Source organism: Panthera tigris, chromosome D2, assembly GCF_018350195.1.
Source record: "Panthera tigris isolate Pti1 chromosome D2, P.tigris_Pti1_mat1.1, whole genome shotgun sequence".
NCBI lineage: Eukaryota > Metazoa > Chordata > Mammalia > Carnivora > Felidae > Panthera > Panthera tigris.
Genome location: NC_056670.1, coordinates 69,951,684 through 69,972,794, shown reverse-complemented (window position 1 = coordinate 69,972,794; position 21,111 = coordinate 69,951,684). Strand labels below are relative to the sequence as shown.

The 21,111-nt window shown below is 39.4% G+C and overlaps 1 protein-coding gene across 1 annotated transcript in view; it reads right to left on the bottom strand.

The window, feature by feature from the left end:
• The window catches only part of NHLRC2 (NHL repeat containing 2), a 59,128-nt gene extending 39,509 nt beyond the window's left edge, over positions 1-19,619 (bottom strand). Inside the window, exons 1-3 of the mRNA XM_007084829.3 lie at positions 19,247-19,619; positions 16,068-16,220; positions 229-684 (exon numbers count right to left, since the gene is read on the bottom strand). Coding sequence (XP_007084891.1) covers positions 229-684; positions 16,068-16,220; positions 19,247-19,424 — 787 coding nt within the window. The 5' untranslated portion in view covers positions 19,425-19,619. The remainder of the gene's footprint in view (positions 1-228; positions 685-16,067; positions 16,221-19,246) is intronic.
• Between the last annotated feature and the right edge of the window lie 1,492 nt (positions 19,620-21,111).

Below are 21,111 nucleotides of genomic sequence, written 5' to 3'. Positions count from 1 at the left end.
ATGAATTATTTTTCTCTTTGACTATTACATTATTAGATGTCAATTTAGTCTGGATAAATATGATAAGAATGTACTTAACAGATTTTATTAACTATGTAGATGTACTGGGCCCATTTTAGATCTAAAACCAGGGAGATATATTTCAATACATTTCCTTGAGCTGTTTTTTTTTTTTTTTTTTTTTTACTATAAAATATACTACATATCATAATTAGAAGCAAACTTTACCTCCAATGCTGTACTGAATTTGCCCATTCTTCAGGACGACCAAAATTCTATGATGTCCAGTGTCTGCTATTACCAATCTATTAGAAACATGGTCTACCGTTACTTTGCCAGGAAACAGCAATGGTGAAGGTGGCAAAGAATCTTTATAGAGTTTTATTTCAATTTTATTATTTCTGATCTGTCCCCTGTCTTTATAATACTTTAAAGCTATTGAAGTATATAAAAATAATTTATCTTTGTGTCCCTCTCCAATTAAAGAAAATAACATATTTCCACGAGGTCCAAGTATGACCAAAGTTGGCCAGCAGGAGACTTCTAGTTCTTGCCAAAGGCTGGCATCTGCATCATTAACCACAGGGTGAGTGATGTTGTATCGAAGAACGGCGCTCTTAATGTTATCCAGGACTTTTTCATTTGGGAACTTAGCCGAGTGAACACCAACAATCAGAAGACCGTCTAAATGGGAAAAAATGTAAGTTAAACATTATGAAGTAATCAAGTCTGAAAGTCACCATCTGCACATTAGATTATGGGTCATTAATAAACAGTCCAGAGATGAAAAAAAAAAGGCAGAACTAAAAGTGTCTTCTTCAACTGCATTTAAACACACGTATAAAAAAATTAACACTCAAATATCATGACAATCTTGATAACTACATAAAAATGAATATGATCAAAATCACATGGCTATTTCAGGATTACACCTCTTTGTGTCCTTTATCTAGACAAAGTTTTAAAAAACACATTAATTTCTTATGAAGATACTGAAATACTGTTATTTTTTCTCCAACTATTATAAGCCCCTTTGAAATTCATAGTGACTATGACTGCTTTTTGTTAATATTTATTGTCACATTATCCTCTTAGATTTTTCTGGCCTACCCACATTACAAATTAACAGAACAACTATAAGCAAGATGTTTTTATAATATTAAGGTCTTTGATTTATTTAAAATTCCCATTATGTGGTTCCTAGAACAAGCCTTAATTGAAGATAGCAGAAAAAAAAAAAAAGGAAAAAGTGTTCAGCTGGATTCAGAGAAAAAACTCAACACTGACTACAGAGGTAATACAATCTCCCAACACACTCCTCAAAACCTATGCACATCAGCATGAAGAAGAAATAAACCCACACAAACTGGCAGGTGTAATTTCCTAACAGATCATCCTTCCATTTGCAACTATTAAATCCCAACAAAAACACAGACATCACACAGGTACACATACCCTCATCCCCGCTTGAGGACAGAAAAAAGTAAACAAAAGCAGGCAGATTGTTGGGGGGTGGGGGCATTTCAAAACTTGGAAAACCAAACCATTAAGGGGAGTTTCCAGTTTTATTTTCCCCTTCATGGCTTGGCATTGAAGGTGGACCCCGGTTTGGGAGCAACGCAGGTGGCTAAGACCATGGAAACCCCTTTCTGGCCCAAGGAGCCAGGGAAACTGGAGAGAGTGGGGGAAACCCCAAGGGGAAGAGAGCTGGAGAAGGTGACTCCCCATTTCTGAGAATGAACACTCACAAGTCTCGGCCTGACTCCTCAACTATACACATGTGAAGCAGCCCTACAACAGTACAGCAAAGGCTTAAAGAACCGAGAAGTGGATTGCTGGGCTGATGAAAGGAGACACAGAGCCGATGGAAGAAGAGACGGAACTTTGAGTTTGCACCAACAAAGTTGAATGCCTACAAAAACAACTGACAGATACCAGCTCCAAAATGAAGCAGAAGTTTGAATTAGTAGACAAAACACCATAAAGGAACTCTAACTATGCTCCTTGAGGGAAAGAAAAGCATACTTGAGGGGCACGTGGGTGGCTCTGTTGGTTGGGCGTCCAACTCTTGATCTCAGCTCAGGTCATGATCCCCAGGGTTGTAAGACTGAGTTCCAAGTTGGGCTCTGAGCTGAGTGTGGAGTCTGCTTAAGATAGTCTCTCTTTCCCCCCTCTGCCAGTCTCCTCCATTCTCACTTGCTATCTCTAAAAAAAAAGAAAAAAGAAAAACACACTTGACATGAATGAAAAAATAGGAAATAAAAATAGAAAAAAGAACTAAATGAAAATTTCAGAACTCAAAAATACCATATTTAAAATAAATTCACTGGATGAGCTCAATGGCAAAAAAGAGATGACAGAGAAAAGAGTCAGTAAACCTAAAAATAGCTCAACGGGAAATTATCCAATCTAAGGAGCACAAAGAAAGAAGACTGAAGAACAAAAATGAACAGAACCTCAGGGACCTGTGAAACAGTTTTAAATGATCTAACGTATGTGGACTTGGAATCACAGGAGGAGAAGACAAAAAGATTGGGGCAGAAAAAATATTTGAAAAATGCCAAAACTTCCAAAATTCATCTGAAGATATAAATTTACAGAAAACCCAGAAATGGACTCACAGCTATATGGCCAACTACTCTTTGACAAAGCAGGAAAGAATACCCAAAGGAAAAAAAGAGTCTCTTCAACAAATGGTGTTGAGAAAACTGGACAGCGACATGTAGAAAAATGAAACAGGACCACTTTCTTACACCATACCCAAAAATAAATTCAAAATGGATGAAAGACCGAAATGTCAGATAGGAAACCATCAAAATCTTAGAGAACACAGGCAGAAACCTCTCTGACCTCAGCCAGGGCAACTTCTTACTAGACAGGTCACTAAAGGCAAGGGAAAGAAAAACAAACGTGAACTATTATGACTTCATCAAAAGCTTCTGCACAGTGAAGTAAACAATCAACAAAATTAAAAGGCAGCCTAAAGAATGGGAGAAGATATTTACAAACAACACATCCGATAAATGGTTAGTATCCAAAATCTATAGAGAACTTATCAAATCCCAAAAACAAACAACTGAGTTAAGAAATGGGCAAAAGTCATGAATAGACACTTTTCCAAAGAAGACATCCAGATGGCTAACAGACATACGAAAAGATGCTCAACATCACTCGTCATCAGAGAAATACAAATCAAAACCACAATGAGACACCACCTCACCACTGCCCAAATGGCTAAAATTAACAACACAAGAAACAACAGGTACTGGCAAGGATGTGGATGGAGAAAGGGGAGCCTTCTTGCACTGTTGGTTGGAATGCAAACTGGTGCAGTCACTCTGGAGAACAATGTAGAGGTTCCTCAAAAAACTAAAAATAGAACTACCCTACCATCCAGCAATTGCACTATTAGGTATCTACCCAAAGGATACATAAATACAGATTCGAAAGGGTACATGCACCCCAATGTTCACAGAAGCATTATCAACAATAGCCAAACTATGGAGGGAGTCCAAATGCCCCTCAACTGATGAATAAAGAAGATGTGGTATTTATATACAATGGAATATTACTCAGCCATCAAAAAGAATAAAATCTTGCCATTTATAACAATGTGGATGGAGCTAGAATGTATTAAGTGAAATAAGTCAATCAGAGAAAGAAATACTATATGATTTCACTCATATGTGGAAACAAAACAGATGAACATACGGGAAGGGTAGAAAAAAAGAAAAGAGGGGAACAAACCACAAGAGACTCTTAATGATAGAGAACAAACTGAGGGTTGTTGGAGGGAAGTGAGTGGGAGATGGGCTAGATGGGGGATGGGTATTAAGGAGGGCACTAGTTGTTAAATACAAGTGATGAACCACTGAATTCTACTCCCAAAAGTTTTTGCACTGTATGTTAACTAAATAAAATTTAAATTAAAAAAATAAAATAAATGTACAGAATTCAAGAAATTCACTCTAAATAGGATAAATTAAAAGAAAATCATGTTAAGACATAATCTCTGAAAACCAAAGATTAAAAAATAACCTCACAAACATTTTAAAAGAAGATACACAAAACCAACCCAATGATCGGTGGTTAGAGACTGGGAAGAAGGGGGGTAGGGAAGAGTGGGAAAAATTATACACTTAAAATATGTGCAGTTTACTATGTGTCAATTATGCCACAATAAAGTTCTGAAAAAAAAAAAATAGCATGAGCTCTGGAGTCAGGCTCCCTATAATCAAATTCTGGCTTTACCACTTGCTGAATTACTTAATCCAATTAAGGCATTTAGCACAGTACCTTTTATACATTATAAAAGCTCAATGAATGTTTGCTATTATTTATTTAAAGTTGTAAATACAAGGACACCCGGGCGGCTGAGTCGGGTCGGTTGAGTGCCCAACTTCAGCTCAGGTCATGATCTCAAGGTTCGGGAGTTAAAGCCCCGCATTGGGCTCTCTGCGGTCAACAAAGAGCCTGCTCCGGATCCTCTGTCCCCTCTCTCTGCGCCCCACCCCCATACTTGCTCTGTCTCTCTCAAAAATAAAAACATGAAAAAAAATAAAGTTGTAAGTACAAAGATAACCAATGAAACAACTTTTTCTAACTAAAGCAATTAGTAAAATAGCAAAGAAAATACATCATGTTAAGAAAAACAAAGAAAACCTAATACATATAATGATTATGCACAATGATAAGTAAATATGAATGGGCTCAACTAAAAAAAAAAAAATTCGGGGGGGCACTTGGATGGCTCAGTTGGTTAAGTTTGCAACTTCGGCTCAGGTCATGATCTCGCGGTCCATGAGTCCGAGCCCACGCTGGGCTCTGTGCTGACAGCTCGGAGCCTGGAGCCTGCTACAGATTGTGTGTCTCCTTTTCTGCCTCTCTCCTATTCACACACTCTCTCAAAAAAAATTTTTTTTTTAAAAGAAAAAAAAAAAGAAAATGTACTGTTGCCTTGCTTTGTGTGTTATTCATATAAAGTCTGTCCTAATTTCCATGTTTTTGAAAGTCACTTTTTCCTGGAGGCCCTGAAGATATTTTTTAAACATCTTTAAAATGTAATAGTTTAAAGTAAGATACTTCTTGAGCTGTTCTGTGTCAATTTTCTCTGGTATCTGATAGTACCTTTCAACATGTAGATTCAAGGTTTCTTTTATTGCCAGAGCATTTTCTTGGATTCTAATTTTACGTATTAGTTTTGGTCAGTTGTTTTGATCGATTTTTCTTCAGTCTCCAAGTAGCCTTATGTTGGATCTCTTCTGCTTGTCTTTCATTTCAATCATTTCCTCTATTTTTACTTCTTTAGCTTATTTTCATTCTCTAGGTTTGTTCTTCTCCCCTTATTTAAATGCCCCTTATTACATTTTTATTTGAATTTACTGCCCCTTAGGCACCTTGTAATTTAGTCTTCGTTTCTAAAATAACTTGGACTTTTTCCTTCTATTTCTTTTCTGAGTTCGATCAACACTCCTTACCTCTTGCATTGGGGGGGGGGTGCATCCCCATTCTTAGTTTCTGAATTTTTAAAAACATTTTTTATTTTTGAGAGACAGGTTGCGAGCAGAGGAGGGGCAGAGAAAGAGGGAGACACAGAATCCGAAGCAGGCTCCAGGCTTTGAGCTGTCAGCACAGAGCCCAACACAGGGCTCGAACCCACAAACCATGAGATCATGACTTGAGCTGAAGTCGGAGGCTTAACCTACTGAGCCACCCAGGCACCCCTTCATTTGTGAATTTCTGGTTCAAGATCTTTTAAAATTATTCTTAAACGCTGTTTGAGGATGTGTAATTCAATATGGAGGATTGTGTTACAGTTTTTTTGTGATCATTAGGAATGTTCATCAGCACTTCAACTCTAACTTAACATTTTCAGCTTTTTACAATTTTATATGGATGTGATCTTTTTAATATTCCCACCCATTTTGTGGACAGGGCTCCTAGATTGAGAGTACACTTTTCTGACAGTTCCCTTTCTCTGTGCAGTTTCATTTTTGGATAGCATTGTTGCAAGAAGGGGTTGATGTGTATTTTCTCTCTCTTTTTTTTTTCCCCTGCAAGATCCTCAACATTTTGGTTTTGTTTTTTGGGTTATTTTGTTTGTTTGTTTAAGTAGAGGATCTTCAAGGGGAAACCCCATCTCTAGGTCTGATTCCCTCCAAGAGGCAATGCTGCTCTGAGCCTTCTGTTCTTAGGCCCAAACTCTTTCAAGAGCTGGTGCTATGATCCAAACATGTGTTCAGTATTTTGCACTTAGTGGTGGAGTTTCTCTTTCTACTGGTAAGGGGGTTACTCTGTGCTTAGCCCAAGACCTCTAAACCACTCTCCTTTTTTTCATTGAGTCTTTTTTTCCCCATGGAGTCTTTTCAAATTCCCCCCATCCCTGTTCTAGCACCTGCAGGCTTGCAGCAAGAGGACCTTTAATGGAATTCAGTTTATTGCTCAACTTACAGGTAGTTTGAAAGCATGATATGCTCGGTCTTCTAGTATTGCTGAAGGCACGATCAAGTGTGGTTTTGTTTATTCTCCTTGTTTTTATGTTTGAGGGAGAGGAAAAGATAAGTGGGGAGATTCAAAATTAGGTGGCCTCCATTCTCCTCCAAAACCAGAAATGGGAGAGAGAGATTTCGGTTTTCAACATCAGGTATATTGAGATATAATTTACTTGAATTTGTTCCTCAATACTTTGTTAATTGGTTAAATAAAATATAACTAAACCCTAAAAACAGCCTGTTACTTAATGGAGAAAAATAGTAAGTATTTCCAAATAAGATAAAGAACAAGGCAAAGATGCCCACTGTCTACTACTATTAAATAATGAATGGGGGGGGGGGGCTATTAGCCAACAAAATTAGACAAATCGATTATAGACATAAGATTTGGAAAATTTCTTTGCAAATAACATAGCATGTTAGGGGAACCTCAGAGAATCAATTACAAAACTAAACAAAATAGGAAAAGATTTAGGAAGCAGAACAAAATTAACAACAACAAAAAAGAATACAAAATTAACATAAAAATCAACAGCTTTTATATACCTACACAATAGCCAGTTGGGAGTATAGAATGGTAGACAAAACCCCACTTACAATAAATAGCCACAAAGACAAGAAAAGATTTTCAAACACATTCTAAACTGTAATTTAAAACTACATCAAGGGGTACCTGGCTGGCTCAGTCCAGTATGCAACTCTTGATCTTAGGATCATAAGTTTGAGTCCCATGTTGGGTGTAGAGTTTACTTAAAAAATAAATAAAACCACACAAAGATACCATTTTTTTTTTTAACCTATTAGATCAGTACAAATTAAAAAAGTGTGTCAACCATACACAAAAATAAACTCAAAATGGATGAAAGAACTAAATGTGAAACAGGAAACCATCAAAACCCTAGGGGGAAAACAGGCAACAACCTCTTTGACCTTGGCCGCAGCGACTTCTTAGTTGACACATCTCCATAGGCAAGGGAAATAAAAGCAAAAAATCAACTATTGAGACCTCATCAAGATAAAAAGCTTCTGCAAAGCAAAGGAAACAATCAACAAACCTAAAAGGCAACTGATGGAATGGGAGAAGATATTTGCTAATGACCTATCAGATAAATGGTTAGTATCCAAAATCTATAAAAAACTTACCAACTCAACACCAGCAAAATAAATAATCCACTGAAAAAATGGGCAGAAGACATGAATAGACACTTTTTCAAAGAAGACACCAGATGGCCAACATATGAAAAGATGCTCAACATTGTTTATCATCAGGGAAATACGAATGAAAGCCACACTGAGATACCACCTCACGCCAGTCAGAGTGGGTAAAATGAACAAATCAGGAGACTACAGATGCCGGAGAGGACGTGGAGAAACGGGACCCCTCTTGCATTGTTGGTGGGAATGCAAACTGGTGCAGACGCTCTAGAAAACAGTGTGGAGGTTCCTCAAAAAGTTAAAAATAGAACTACCCTACAACCCAGCAATAGCATTACTAGGAATTTATCCAAAGTATACAGGAGTGCTGATGCATAGGGGCACATGTACCCCAGTGTTTACAGCAGCACTATTAACAATAGCCAAATTATGGAAAGAACCCAGCTGTCCATCAACTGATGAATAAAGATGTGGTTTATATATACAAGGGAATACTACTCGGCAATGAGGATAAAATCTTGCTATTTGCAACAACGTGGATGGAACTGAAGGGTATTATGATAAGTGATATGAAATAAGTGATATGAAATGTCAGTCAGAAAAAGATACCAAGTTTTCACTCATATGTGGAAGTTGAAAAACTTAACAGAAGACCATGGGGGAAGGGAAGGGGAAAAATAGTTTCAAACAGAGAGGGAGGCAAACCATAAGAGACTCTTAAATACCAAGAACAAACTGAGGGTTGATGGGGGTAGGGGGCCAGGGGGCAAAGAAAAGAGGTCATGGGCACTGAGGAGGGCACTTGTTGGGATGAGTGCTGGGTGTTGTAGGTAAGCGATGAATCATGGGAATCTACTCCCAAAGCCAAGAGCACACTGTATACACGGTATGTTAGCCAACTTGACAATAAATTGTATTTAAAAAAAAAAACAACAAAAAACACGTCAATACATTTTACTGGAGCAGCAGTGGGAAAAGAGGCACCCTCACAGTCTAGGAACACAAACTAGTACAACCCTCCTGGCTCACAATGTGGCAATACTCAACAAAACTATATTATATGCATTTAACTTTGACCCAGAAATCCCACCACTAGGAATCTACCCCCAAGATATGCCACCAGCAATACAAAAACATATCATGAGGTTATTCACTGTAACTGCTAAATATTGGAAACAACCTAAGGGCCAATACATAGGACAGGACAGTGAGTGAATAAATTCTGGTGTATCGACACACACACACACACACACACACACACACACACACACACAAAATGGAGTTCTATAAAAATAATCAGGAAATTCTCTATATGAAGTGGCCTCCAGGATAAATTGTTACATTAAAAAAGCAAAACACTCAAAAACATCTACAGTAGGTCACTGTTAGTATTTTTAAAAATTGTTTCTTAATGTTAATTTCTTTTTGAGAGAGGGAAACAGAGCAGGAGCAGGGGAGGGGCAGAGAAAAAGGGAGACACAGAATCCGAAGCAGACTCCAGGCTCTGAGCTCTCAGCCCAGAAGCCCAACACGGGGCTTGGACTCAAAAGCAGTGAGATCATGATCTGAGCCGAAGTCAGATGCTTAACAGTCTTAACCACAGGTGCCCCAGTATTTTTTTTTTTTTTAAAGAGAAATAAAAAAATAGAAATCATGTTGGAAAGGGATGGAAAGAATGGGAAACTAGAAACAGGTAGAGGGGTGCGTGGCTGGCTCAGTCGGTTAAGTGTCCGACTTAGGCTCAGGTCATGATCTCGCGGTTTGTGAGTTCGAGCCCTGCTTCGGGCTCTGTGCTGACAGCTCAGAGCCTGGAGCCTGCTTCAGATTATGTGTCTCCCTCTCTCTCTCTGCCCCTCCGATGCTCATGCTCTCTCTGTCTCTGTCTCTCAATAATAAATAAATGTTTAAAAAAAGAAAAGAAAAGAAACAGGTAGAGAGATGAGTAGATGGAACTATACTTTCTGTATAGTTCTGACTTTCAGGACCATGCTAAGATTTTACATACTCAAAAACAAATATAACCAACTAAAAATACAAAGAGAAACAAATGAATCTAGCTGTACTTCAAACGAACAACATAACCTCATGGGGAGTGGGGAGGATTAGTCTAAGCAATTTTTAACTAGTTGGGAGGGACTAGAAGCAAAGACACCCCAGTAGCAATGAGTGCAGCATGTACCCAGATCTCGGTTTCTCAAACCCATTCCCAATATTCAATACTAAACAGAATCAGAGCTCTTTGGAGAAATGGCTGATTCAGGGAAGGGGCTGGGAAAGTATAAGAGGAATCTTTAAATATTTTGTTGTGACAAGGAAGTGTTCGGAGAATGAGAAGCATGGATCAAAAGGACACAGGTGACAGCTTGAAGAGGATCCCATTCATCCAACAGGGACAATATGAATATCTAAATAATGACTTACAGCCCAATGAATTAAGAATCCAAGTCATGTCTCTCTATATTTTACATGTGTGATATACATACATACATACTATGTACCAAAATATACATACGTCCATCTATTCCCTCTGATCAACATAGCCAACACTTGTTCGAAGAAGTGAAGGATAATGGGAGATGTTTGCCTTTAGAAGGTGTTAACTAAGTGAAGAGAGCAATGAAGGAGATTCCATGGCGACAAAACACATGGAAGACAGGGTGTATGAAAGATGGAGGAGACTGAAGAAGTGACTAGGACAGGGAACGAAGGGGAGCAAAGGATTTAAAGGATCTAGGTTGTCAGCCCTAGGAGTGATGGAAGGCATATGGATAATGAAGTGCAAGTCTCAGGGATAATTTACACCAAACTCATGACTTTCCCCTCCAAACCTATACAGCGTTTCCTTTCACCAAACGGCACCGTCATCTGTCCAATTATACAAGCCAAAAACCTACCTAGGATATCTCTGTTATACCAAAGAGCCCTCTCTCATCACCCATATTCAATCCATGACCAAATCTTATTAATCTTATCCCTCTATAACTAGTTTCAAGCTATTATCATGTCTCATAGGAAGCACAACAGCCTTGTCACAGATCTCTCACATCTAGTCTTGTCCACTAATTAGTTACCTACCCAGGAATGGGACTGTTTTTTGTTTTTTTTTTTAATGTTTGTTTATTTTTGAGAGAGAAAGAGAGAGAGAGACAGAGACAGAGCACGAGTGGGGAAGGGGCAGAGAGAGGGAGACAGAATCCAAAGCAGGCTCCAGGCTCTGAGCTGTCAGCACAGAGCCTGACATGGGGCTCGAACCCAAAAACTGAGATCCTATGACCCGAGCTGAAGTCAGAAGCTTAACCGACTGAGCCCCCCAGGCGCCCCAAGAGTGGGACAGATCTTGAAACAATCACCAATCTCATCCTGTCACCCTCTTCCAGAAAATCTGCCATTGTTCTTTGTGTGAAAACTAAATCTCATCTCCCCAGCACGTTCTCCACGCCTTTCTTCCCCTCCCCTCAGGGTGTTAGAGCAACCTGGCCTTCCTTCAATTCCTCCAGAATATCATTATTCCTCTTGCTTTAATGCCTTAACACACAATCCTCCTTTGGCCTGGAATGTTCTTCACCCTTTCTCACCTAGTAAAGCCATACTTTCCTTTTACATCTCAGGCTTAATTTTCACTCTTAAGAAAGCTTTCTTTAATTCCTCCAGATTAAACTCCATTATTTGTTTTCATAGCACCTGTAATTTTTCTTCTTAGTACTAATCAGAAATTATAAAAATATTTGTGAGTATCTGATTATAAGTCTTGCCCTTGTTAGACTGTAATTCCTATTAATTATTTAGGGACCATGCATGTTTTATTCACTAGCACAGTACTTAGTAGAAAATAAAATGATGAATAGACAGGGCATAAATACTGAAGAAATTTATATATATATATACAATATATAAACCATATTATATTGTCTAAATAGAATATCTATATTAATCTACAAAGACAATTCCAAATAACAATGCCTCCCATTTTTTTCAGTGTCAATAACCTTAAAGTATGGAGATTTTTCTTAAGATATTTTGCTTTTTATGTTAATTGTACACAATAAAAATAGAATGTCAAAGATTCTTCACTACATGAATATTTTGCCAGCACAGGGATCAAAACACTCCATTTAAAATAAATTATAGAAGGAAAGGAAGAGACGGAGAAGGAAGGAGGAGAGAAGAGAGGGAGGAAGGGAGGGAAAGACAAGCTGTATAAAAAGAATAACTGCTTCTAAGATATCAGTGATAAAATAACTTCAAAAACTCACTTTGAAATCTTCAAAGGTCTTATTTTTCAGAGATATAGATATACAGAATTGTACTAGATTATAATTATATACAGTAATATGTACAACATTGTATTTTATACATTATATAGTAGAGTGTATAGTTTAATCATAAACATTGTAATAACCTACTTAAATGGAAGATTGAAAACAGTTGAGTTTTACAGGTTACAAAATTGTAGATGGAGACGTTTTGAGATCTAAAAGACAAGCATGACACTTTACTAGGCAAGAAAGGATAACATTATTCCAAGCAGAATGAATGCTAAGTGTCAGGGCCTTAAGGCAAGAGAAACAGGGACACTGAGGAACGCAGGAGGCCAGAACACCCTGAGGGGAGAGAAGGGTGTGGAGAAGTAGGATTTTAGGTCTCATACTGAGAGATGCAACCATGATATGAAAAGATCAAAATCACTGAACACTAAAGCACAAAGCCAAAGCATTTGAAATTTTTTTTTTTAGAATTTCAAAAACTGACCCTGCATTACCCTGCATCTCTCCTGAAACATCCTAAACTGACCAATATTTTCATATTTTAACTATTTTTTTTAATGTTTTTATTTTATTTTTGAGACAGAGACAGAGCATGAACAGGGGAGGGCCAGAGAGAGAGAGGGAGACACAGAATCTGAAACAGGCTCCAGGTTCTGAGCTGTCAGCACAGAGCCCGAGGCGGGGCTCGAACCCAGGAACTGTGAGATCATGACCTGAGCCGAAGCCGGACGCTTAACCGACTGAGCCACCCAGGCGCCCCTTACTTTAACTATTTTAAAAACAGAATAATATAGGTACTGCTGCAAAACGAAAATATAGTGTGCAGACACGAGTTAACATGGCATGCCTGCCTGGTATTCTTCCAAGGTCTGCTTATAAGGCTGGCCCTTGCCTGGATTTCAGGAGGGTTCCTGAGATTCTCAGGATGGAGAAGAGTGTCTCACTATGCCTAAACTGTTGGTACAAATAATATGGTTTATGCTGAACTCTTGCTTTCCTTCTGGGACTCTAGAATCTTCATACATGCCACCAGGCAGAAGCTGCCTATTTGGCCAGCCCCCAGTAAAAACCCCGATTGCTGAGTCTTTAATAAGAGTCCCTGGTAACATCTCAAATGTGCTCTAACAACTCTTTGCTGGGAATTAAGTGGTCTTGTAGGACTCCACTAGGAGTGGAAGTCTTGTGTTTGGTCTCCCCTGGACTTAGCCTCTCATGGGCACCTTTTCCTTTGCTGCCTCCACTCTGTACCCTTGAGCTGTTAATAAATTACAACAGTGAGTCCTCCTAAAGAGTTACCGAACCCAGGGAAGGTCTGGGGAACTCCGATGCACAATCAAATTACATACTGACTCATAGAAAGGTTTAGTTTCATTATGAAATTAGAACTGCATTCTTCTAATTTTTAATAAAGTATAAAACAGAAAAATAGCATCTCCTCCATAGTGAGAATGCAAGCATTTACCTGGTGGTACTCTGGCGTTTAGGTTAATTCTGATTTAATTATACATTAGCATACACCTAGGAGTCACATTTTAAAATATGTCAAATATTAGGGAATATAGTTTCCCTATAGGGAAAATAGTTTCTCTAATAAATGTTTTCTTATAAAACAAGAGCATTTGTCCTCAATAGCCATTGGGCTACATGTGGATATTATATAATAACATGTCATTAAGGTACCCAGCATAAAAGGCAAAAACATGTTTATAAACTCTCAAGTAGAAACAGAAAAAAAAACAAAAACAAAAACCACCTGAGGTACCTGTCAGTTTAATGTAAACATGTGCTGAATTACTATGGATTAATTACAAGCTTAGGGCAGTTACATTGTTAAATCTTTGAAGATAAGAGCCATACATTACTATTAAATATCTTTTTACTTTAGACTCTGGCATTTATAATGTCTCATGCTATTAGGAAAATGATGCTGGTCACCGTTACAAACTTCATTTTAAAAGCTGTTTTAGAGCAGAAGGAACTGGGTCCTAATTTGGACTCCTTTCAGGCTGTTTTTGAATTAATAAGCACTTCCCTCACTTAGCTGAGCATTTCTTGCTTACTGATAAAATGAACTGAATATTCCATGGAATTTAAAATAGGCTGCTGAATGTCACTTCAAGAACTATTAGCATTGCTGCAAACATGTTCAGAAACAGAGCAGATAGTAATGAGACAAGACACATCGCTGTAAGAAAGCATATTAATTTAGTGACAGCTTATTGAACTTTCAGGTGATAATCTCTGGGTATGCCTGCTTTTGTGAAGATGAATTGAATATATCTCTTCAGCAATATAAAAACATTTCTAAGTTACTGGCATTCATAAAGTAGCATATTATTGAACATGTCCTTGAAATTACATTGTTGGGACCACTTCAAGTATTTTACTTTCCAGAAGTATATGTGGATGCAAAACTAGTTTTTATTTCTTGTCACGATGTGCTATAAAAATGATGCTCCCAGTAAACTGGTAAAAAGGTTACAGGGATCCATTCCAAGAAGTCTGAATTTGCTTCGGGTGTGGAATTAACCAATTAAGTTACCAAATACAGTCTTTTAGGGATGGTCTTAAGGACGGAAACAGTTCACTGGGATTCTTAACCCAGATCTGCAGCGCCTTTATAAAACACAAATCTTACTGTCATCCTCTTATTAAAGCAACAAACCAACAAACCAAAAGCAACCTGAAACACCTCAGTATCTTGACTGGAAGACAAAGTCCAAGCTATTCATTCTTAGTAACAACACCCTTCACAACTGTCTGCACCTAATGTACCTTCCTCTCCTTTTGTCTTTCCCAGGAGCCCCTACAATCTTGCCACACTGAACTATCATTTACCTCTCCCCAAGAAACCCACTTTTCCATGTCTCCCTGCTTGTCTATCTGTTGCTTCCTCCTGCTCCTTTTTCATTTGCAGCTGTACGCCTGCCTGCTCATTTTTCAAGTTCCAGCCTGTCTCCTCCTGAGAAATCTTTTCCAATGCTTCTAGGCAAAGTGAGTTACGCCTTTCCTCAGGTTCCATAATGCTTTTTGTTCAACTCTGTTGCATATTTCCTCAGTTAGCAGAGTACCCTGCACATACTACATGCTCAATAAATATATTTATTTATAGGAGTTTGGCCAAGAGACACAGCACCCAAAACTAGTAGATAACGAGACGCTCTTATTTCTTAAATCAATACAGATGAAATTTTGAAAACATAAATTAGTTCCCAGGAATACTGGGGTTCTTGATAAATCTCAGTGACTGGCAATTTCAAGATACAATATATTACAATTTGTAAGCATCGGAGGTTTTACTTGCACTGAAGATTTTAACCTATCAGTCCCTTTTTTTTTTAATCACCCCCTTTTAAAACCAAGATATCTTTCAATTCTGTGCATGTATACTCTATTCCGATTTTTACTCTAAGATCATTGACCCTCTCTCCTTTTTAATCACTCCAAGTGTGAAGCTCCCATTAATTTAAGCCTAATTAAATGGAACCTTTAATTAGTTTCATTCACCCCATATGCTCTCTTTTTCAGAAAAAAGTAAACAAGAGGAAAAAGATCTGAAAAAATTTCAGTTCTAAAGCAAATACTAAGTATAATCTCTTACATCTTCAGAATTTGTAATACCATAACAGAGGATTTCCTAGTGTGCTTTGGAAAACATTAACCTTTATAAGTCATTTTTTAATAAAATAGGGTCAAAGAAAAGGTATCTGCTATAACATTTTGCATTCCACTGTATGCATTTGAAATGAAAGGAAGTCTAATCACATTTTCTAATAAGAACTTTTATCTTTATATCTTAGTGCGAAGAGTGTAAGATTAGAAACACAAGTTTCATTTGTTCATAGAACAAATTTCGGTTCAGTCTAAATATACAAGACAAACTTTTAAAAATACTTGATCATAAAAGAGTAAATCATGACCTAACCTCAGAGAAGAAACATAGATTAAGTCTGGTTCTCGAGGAAGGCAAACCATTATCTTTAAGCGTAACTCTTCACGAAAAAGTGCATGGAGTCCTTAAATCATAGATTAGAAATTACTTCTGCAATCATTGAAGTCGTGCCAAATGTTCATTCTCCTATAAGCAAATGAGTCAGCCACTACTCCAGTGCCCACGCCGGGACAGTCTGTTAGAAACCAATTAAAGGGCAGGTACCTTTATCAGAGTATGTGTGTTCTAATGCATGAAGATCAGGCAGTAGATGAATGCAGTTTATGCAGCAGTAGGTGAAGAAATCAAGGATGACTACTTTTCCACACAGATCCTTGTAGACAGAAATAGGCTCTTCAGTGTTCAGCCATTCTAATCCTGAAATTTACAAAATAAATTATGATAAAAAGAAAAGGCAAAGATAATTTATCTAAAACTCTCCATTAAAACATAAACCATTATTATTTCAAGGAGGGGATAGGGCAGTGGGGCAAGATGGGAAAGACGCTATTATGGGGCAATATGCAAACATAGTAAGAAAAAGCTACTAAATTCTTTCAGAAATAGAATAGTCTGTGTGTGAAAGAAAACAAGATCAACGCATGTAGGTAAAAACAAGAGTCAATATCAAATATTAAGAGGACCCAAGTACACAATCAGGGTCAAAGGAGCTTTTTAGAAAGAAGCTCAATCTTAAGAACAGCAAGACAGGACTAAATTCAAAAAGGAACAAAGTGTTAAAATATAAAGATAAACATACAAAATGTCTAATTTCCTAAGAACTAAAATGCTCTGGATTTGAAGGAGGCCTTAACCACAAAATATTTCAAATGCAAAATTAAGCAAAATAAACTATCACAGATTTCATAGTATTAACACTGATGAAGAACGGGTTTTGCCTCCCTCCAAAGAGAAATGGAATCTCATTAATCTGTACTTTTGTAAATCAGAATATATAATTGCTTGAGTAGGACTTACAATTTTGCTAATAATTAAAAGATTTTGTTAAATATTAAAAGCACAGCTAACCAATTTAGAAAAACAAAGATAATGAGTTTGTGGTTTATAAGTAAATGCAGCCACTAAAACCGTTAATTGTACCTCGGAACAGGTATCTGGAAATATTTTATAGAAATTGAAAGCCAAAGTTAGGTGGAAGAAGTGTATAATAACAGCTAATGCCTAATAGCAGTCACTAGAGTTACTCAATTTAAACAAAATTCTAAAAAAAAAAAAAAAAAAAAAAAAAAAAAATCGAAATCAAACCAGTATTTCTGCTTTAATAGTCCAACTTAGTGAGGTTTTAGGTGAGAGTGAGCTCTTAATTATGCATTTTTATAAAGTGTTAATTGCATACCAGATCAAGTAATCACATAAAACCTCAAACTAATGTATATTTCATATCTTAATGGCAAAATATTTATGAATCTGTCTTTTAAATTTATTTTCTGTAAATAGTCAAGAGTGACTTAGATTGGGGGGTAAGGAAACTATTATTAAATATCTGTTTTCTTATCATGCTTAACAAATTTTACAGTAACAATGAATATAATTTTTAAAAGCTGCCAACATTTGGGACGCCTGGGTGGCTCAGTCAGTTGAGCTTTGAACTCTTGGTTTCCGCTCAGGTCATGATCTCACCGTTGGTGAGTTCGAGCCTCACATCAGGCTCTGTGGGGACAGTGCAGAACTGTTTGGGATTCTCTCTCTCTCTGCCCCTTATCCACGTGGTGTCTCTGTCCCTCTCAAATTTTAAAATAAGCTGCCAACATTTATTGAGATCTCCTATGAACTAAGAACTTTAGATATATTACCTCTGACCCACATAATTAACCTGAAAGGTAAATACTAGGTTTATTTTATAAGGTAGTAAAGTAAGGCTTGGAGAAATCAAGTAACTTACTCAAAGTCATGCAGCTAACAAATGAAATAACTAGGACTTAACCCCAAATCTGTCTGAACCCATCCATTACACCACAGTTTCCCATAAACACCTACATCTTTTAAGAAATGAACAAAGCATACTGTTTGCGTTATGTTTATGACTTCTCGATTATAGTTCACTGATAAAGAAACCAAAGAAAAACTCTTACCTAATACTCTGAGCTCAATAATCAGCTCCAGCAGAAAATCTGATTACGTCAAATACGAAGCCTGAATATTTTGTTATATTATTTATGAATCACGAAGGTCAAATCTCATGGTAATAAAATACACCCAGTGTAACTATAAACAAGACTAGAAAATAAAAACATTGCCCCCCAACCTCACTGGTGACTAGTTTGTAACACTGTACTATGTAACTTCTTACAAAGTTTTCTTTTTAATAAACATGCATATATGTATATAATCTCTTTAATTTCTTTGATGGGTTAAGCAGTCACGCACCCAATTCTCTTGTAATAATTCCACAACATTTCAAATCCAGTTTAGGATTAGCAACAGGAAAAAACAAACAAACAAACAAACCGTTTTTGAAGTTAGGAGCAAAAGGCTTGGAAAGACACGTGAGACTCTGAGGTCAGAGGCGAGGTTCCGATATACCTCCCAGGAGATACTGAACCCTGCCATATCCAACCGATTAACTATACATGTGGTTTCAGTGTCATGCCAGGAGACACGCCAACACCAACAAAACAATGCCAGTCCCAACCAAAGAAGGGAAAGTACGGTTTCGTTTATCATAGCAAGATGTGCTTCCCAAACAGCACTACTGCGAGTATCAGTTCCCTGGTGTTCCAAGCACTCAAAGAACTGGGATTCACACCCTGTTGACTGGCCATAATTGATTCAGATTTTAAGAATGACAAATGTCACGACTTTGAACGGAGAAGTGTGGCACAGCTAAGATACTTGCCAACCCGGGGTCTGTAGAGTCTGACTTTGGCGGTTATTATTAGCCGTGAAGCCTTAAGGAAGTTACTCAGCCTTCCCGTGCCTCAGTTTCCTCAACTATAAAATAAGTCTGTTAAGAAGCCTCAGCGGGTTGTAGAGAAGGTTAATTAGTCCCCTGAAGTGTTCACAACGGTGGGTGGCACAGACGTGCTAAGTGTCAGGATGATGCACAGAGGATGGCAATGACGACGCTGGGCAACCAGACTGCAACGACAGGGTGGCATGGACATTTCAGTCGTCGCCAACCGGACCCACGAAGCATTCGTGGAATGTCTAAGTTAACACAAGGCCCGGGCAAGGGCTCGGGACACAGTGACGAAAGTGCACGTCCCCGCGCTCCAGAAAACCACCCTCTGCCGCCGCTTCCGGCCCGGGGGAAGCGGCACAGCGGGCGAACCGCCCCCGCGCGGCCGTACTACCCTGCCTCGCCCCCCGCTGCAGGGGAGGGCGCAGTCCCCGAGGAAGGGGAGGTTCCGGGAGGGGTCCCCACCCTGAAGCCTGCCCCTCACCTTCCGGAAACTCGGGCACTGACAAGTCCTGCTCCCAGCCGTCCACCTTCTGCAGATACTGGTAGACCAAGCTGTCCTTCTCCTCCTGGGTGACGGCGTCGAGCAGGGCGTACTCCAGAGATGTCTGAGCCGGGAGCAGGCCCGCGAGGCTGGAGCCCCGGGCGCCGGGGGCCGCCATGTTCTCTCCGGACAGTCCAGAGGCGGCAGCCGGGCCCGCGGGAGGGTCTCGTGCAGGGAGAGAGGAAGCGCTTACGGTCCTTTGGTTTCAAAACGGCACATTCGCTTCACGCTCCCCCAGCCCCCACTCCACGCAAACGACACCGTTTCTTTTGTAATCATGCATTCCGATGCTAAGGTACAAAGTGCTGCAATTCCCGGGCCCGTAATTTAGCCACCGGCCCAAGCCACCCCGCCCCTTCCAGAGCCCCTCGGCACAGCTGAGCCTGGACATTCGGAGCGCCAGATTCAGCATGGAGAAAGCCTGCGGGTCAGCGTTCCAGAAGCTCTAAGAGAACCATTCCCTCCCCCCGCCACGCACACACACACTTCACTTTGGAAATTAGAGGGGGTTAGAACAAAAATAAGATAAAAGAAATCCGCAGGACTTAAAAGGACCCAAACTTTTTAGAAGTCCCGCCCTTAGACCGGGGTCAGCCGATTCGACACAGCAGTGGCAAAGGGACGCTGTTCCCGCCAAGACACGAGAGGTAACGGGGTGGGGGGGTGGGGGTGGGAAGGATGTCCTCACGGGAGAGATTTTCTTAAAGTTGGGAGTGACTGGCAATGGCTTTGGCTTATACACAAATACAGTATTTTGTCGCCCTGCTGTGCTGAAAGTGCGAGCGTGAACAGATTGTCAGCGGAGCGGAGCGAGGGGCGGGAGGGGGGCGCCTAGCGGAGCGGACGCAGCTGGAGCTGCTCCACGAGGGTGTGCGGGTGGCAGGTGGGCTGCGGCGAGGATCCGGGTGGGCCGGGCTTCCGACTTCAGAAGCGGAGGGCTCTGATGGCTTTTATAGAGCCGGCTGTGCTAGCAGCTCACCCTCTCCCTGCCTGGGAGGTGATAGGCCCCACTCACTGGCCTTGCAGCCTCCTAAGTTCAAAGAGAAGGTAGAGCAGGTGGGAGGCATCAGGCCGATGAACGTGGGTTTTGAGGCTGGTGGAGGGAGAGAAAGCTGGCCACCCCTAGGGCAGACCACTTCTGCGGTCTGGAGTTAGGAGTGTGGGTGGCCTCAGTGCAAGCACAATTTCACATATTTGAATTTTGTTTGTTCACTGTGCAGTGTGTGTCCGTTGCTGCTGGAGGAAGATACTGGACTGACCCAGGAAGCTGATGTGGCAGAATATCCAAGAGTCACAGATAAGGGCAATTTTTACCCCCTGAATCACACACCTCTTTGATTATGATGTGATTAGGGTGGTACTCGCAAGCCGAGGTAGCCATTTAATGTTTGGAAAACCTGCTAAGCCTGTTGCCCAGGGACTGTGTTCCATTTGTGAATTATTTGGACAATTGTCCAGTGGAAAGGGAACAGACAGGAGCTTTATAACAATTTTACAAAGCTCACCCTGAGATTAAGCTGTTGAACGTATACTTCCCATTAGTGTTTAATTTTCAAAGTATTGCTGATTCTTATTTTTATGAATCAAGTCCTTGGAAACGCCAAGTCACTTGAATGAAATAGCAGCCACAATGGTAAACTTCTCAAACGCTACCCCTGTGGTAGGTTCTCTTAATTTTATTGTGGTATAAATGGAAGACCATGTGTTCTCAGGTATAAGGTTTGTCGTTTGCCAATACATCCATTACCAAAGCTTTAGGTTCCCATCGAGTTAGTGGGTTTGGGTTTTTTTTTTTTTTTTTTTTT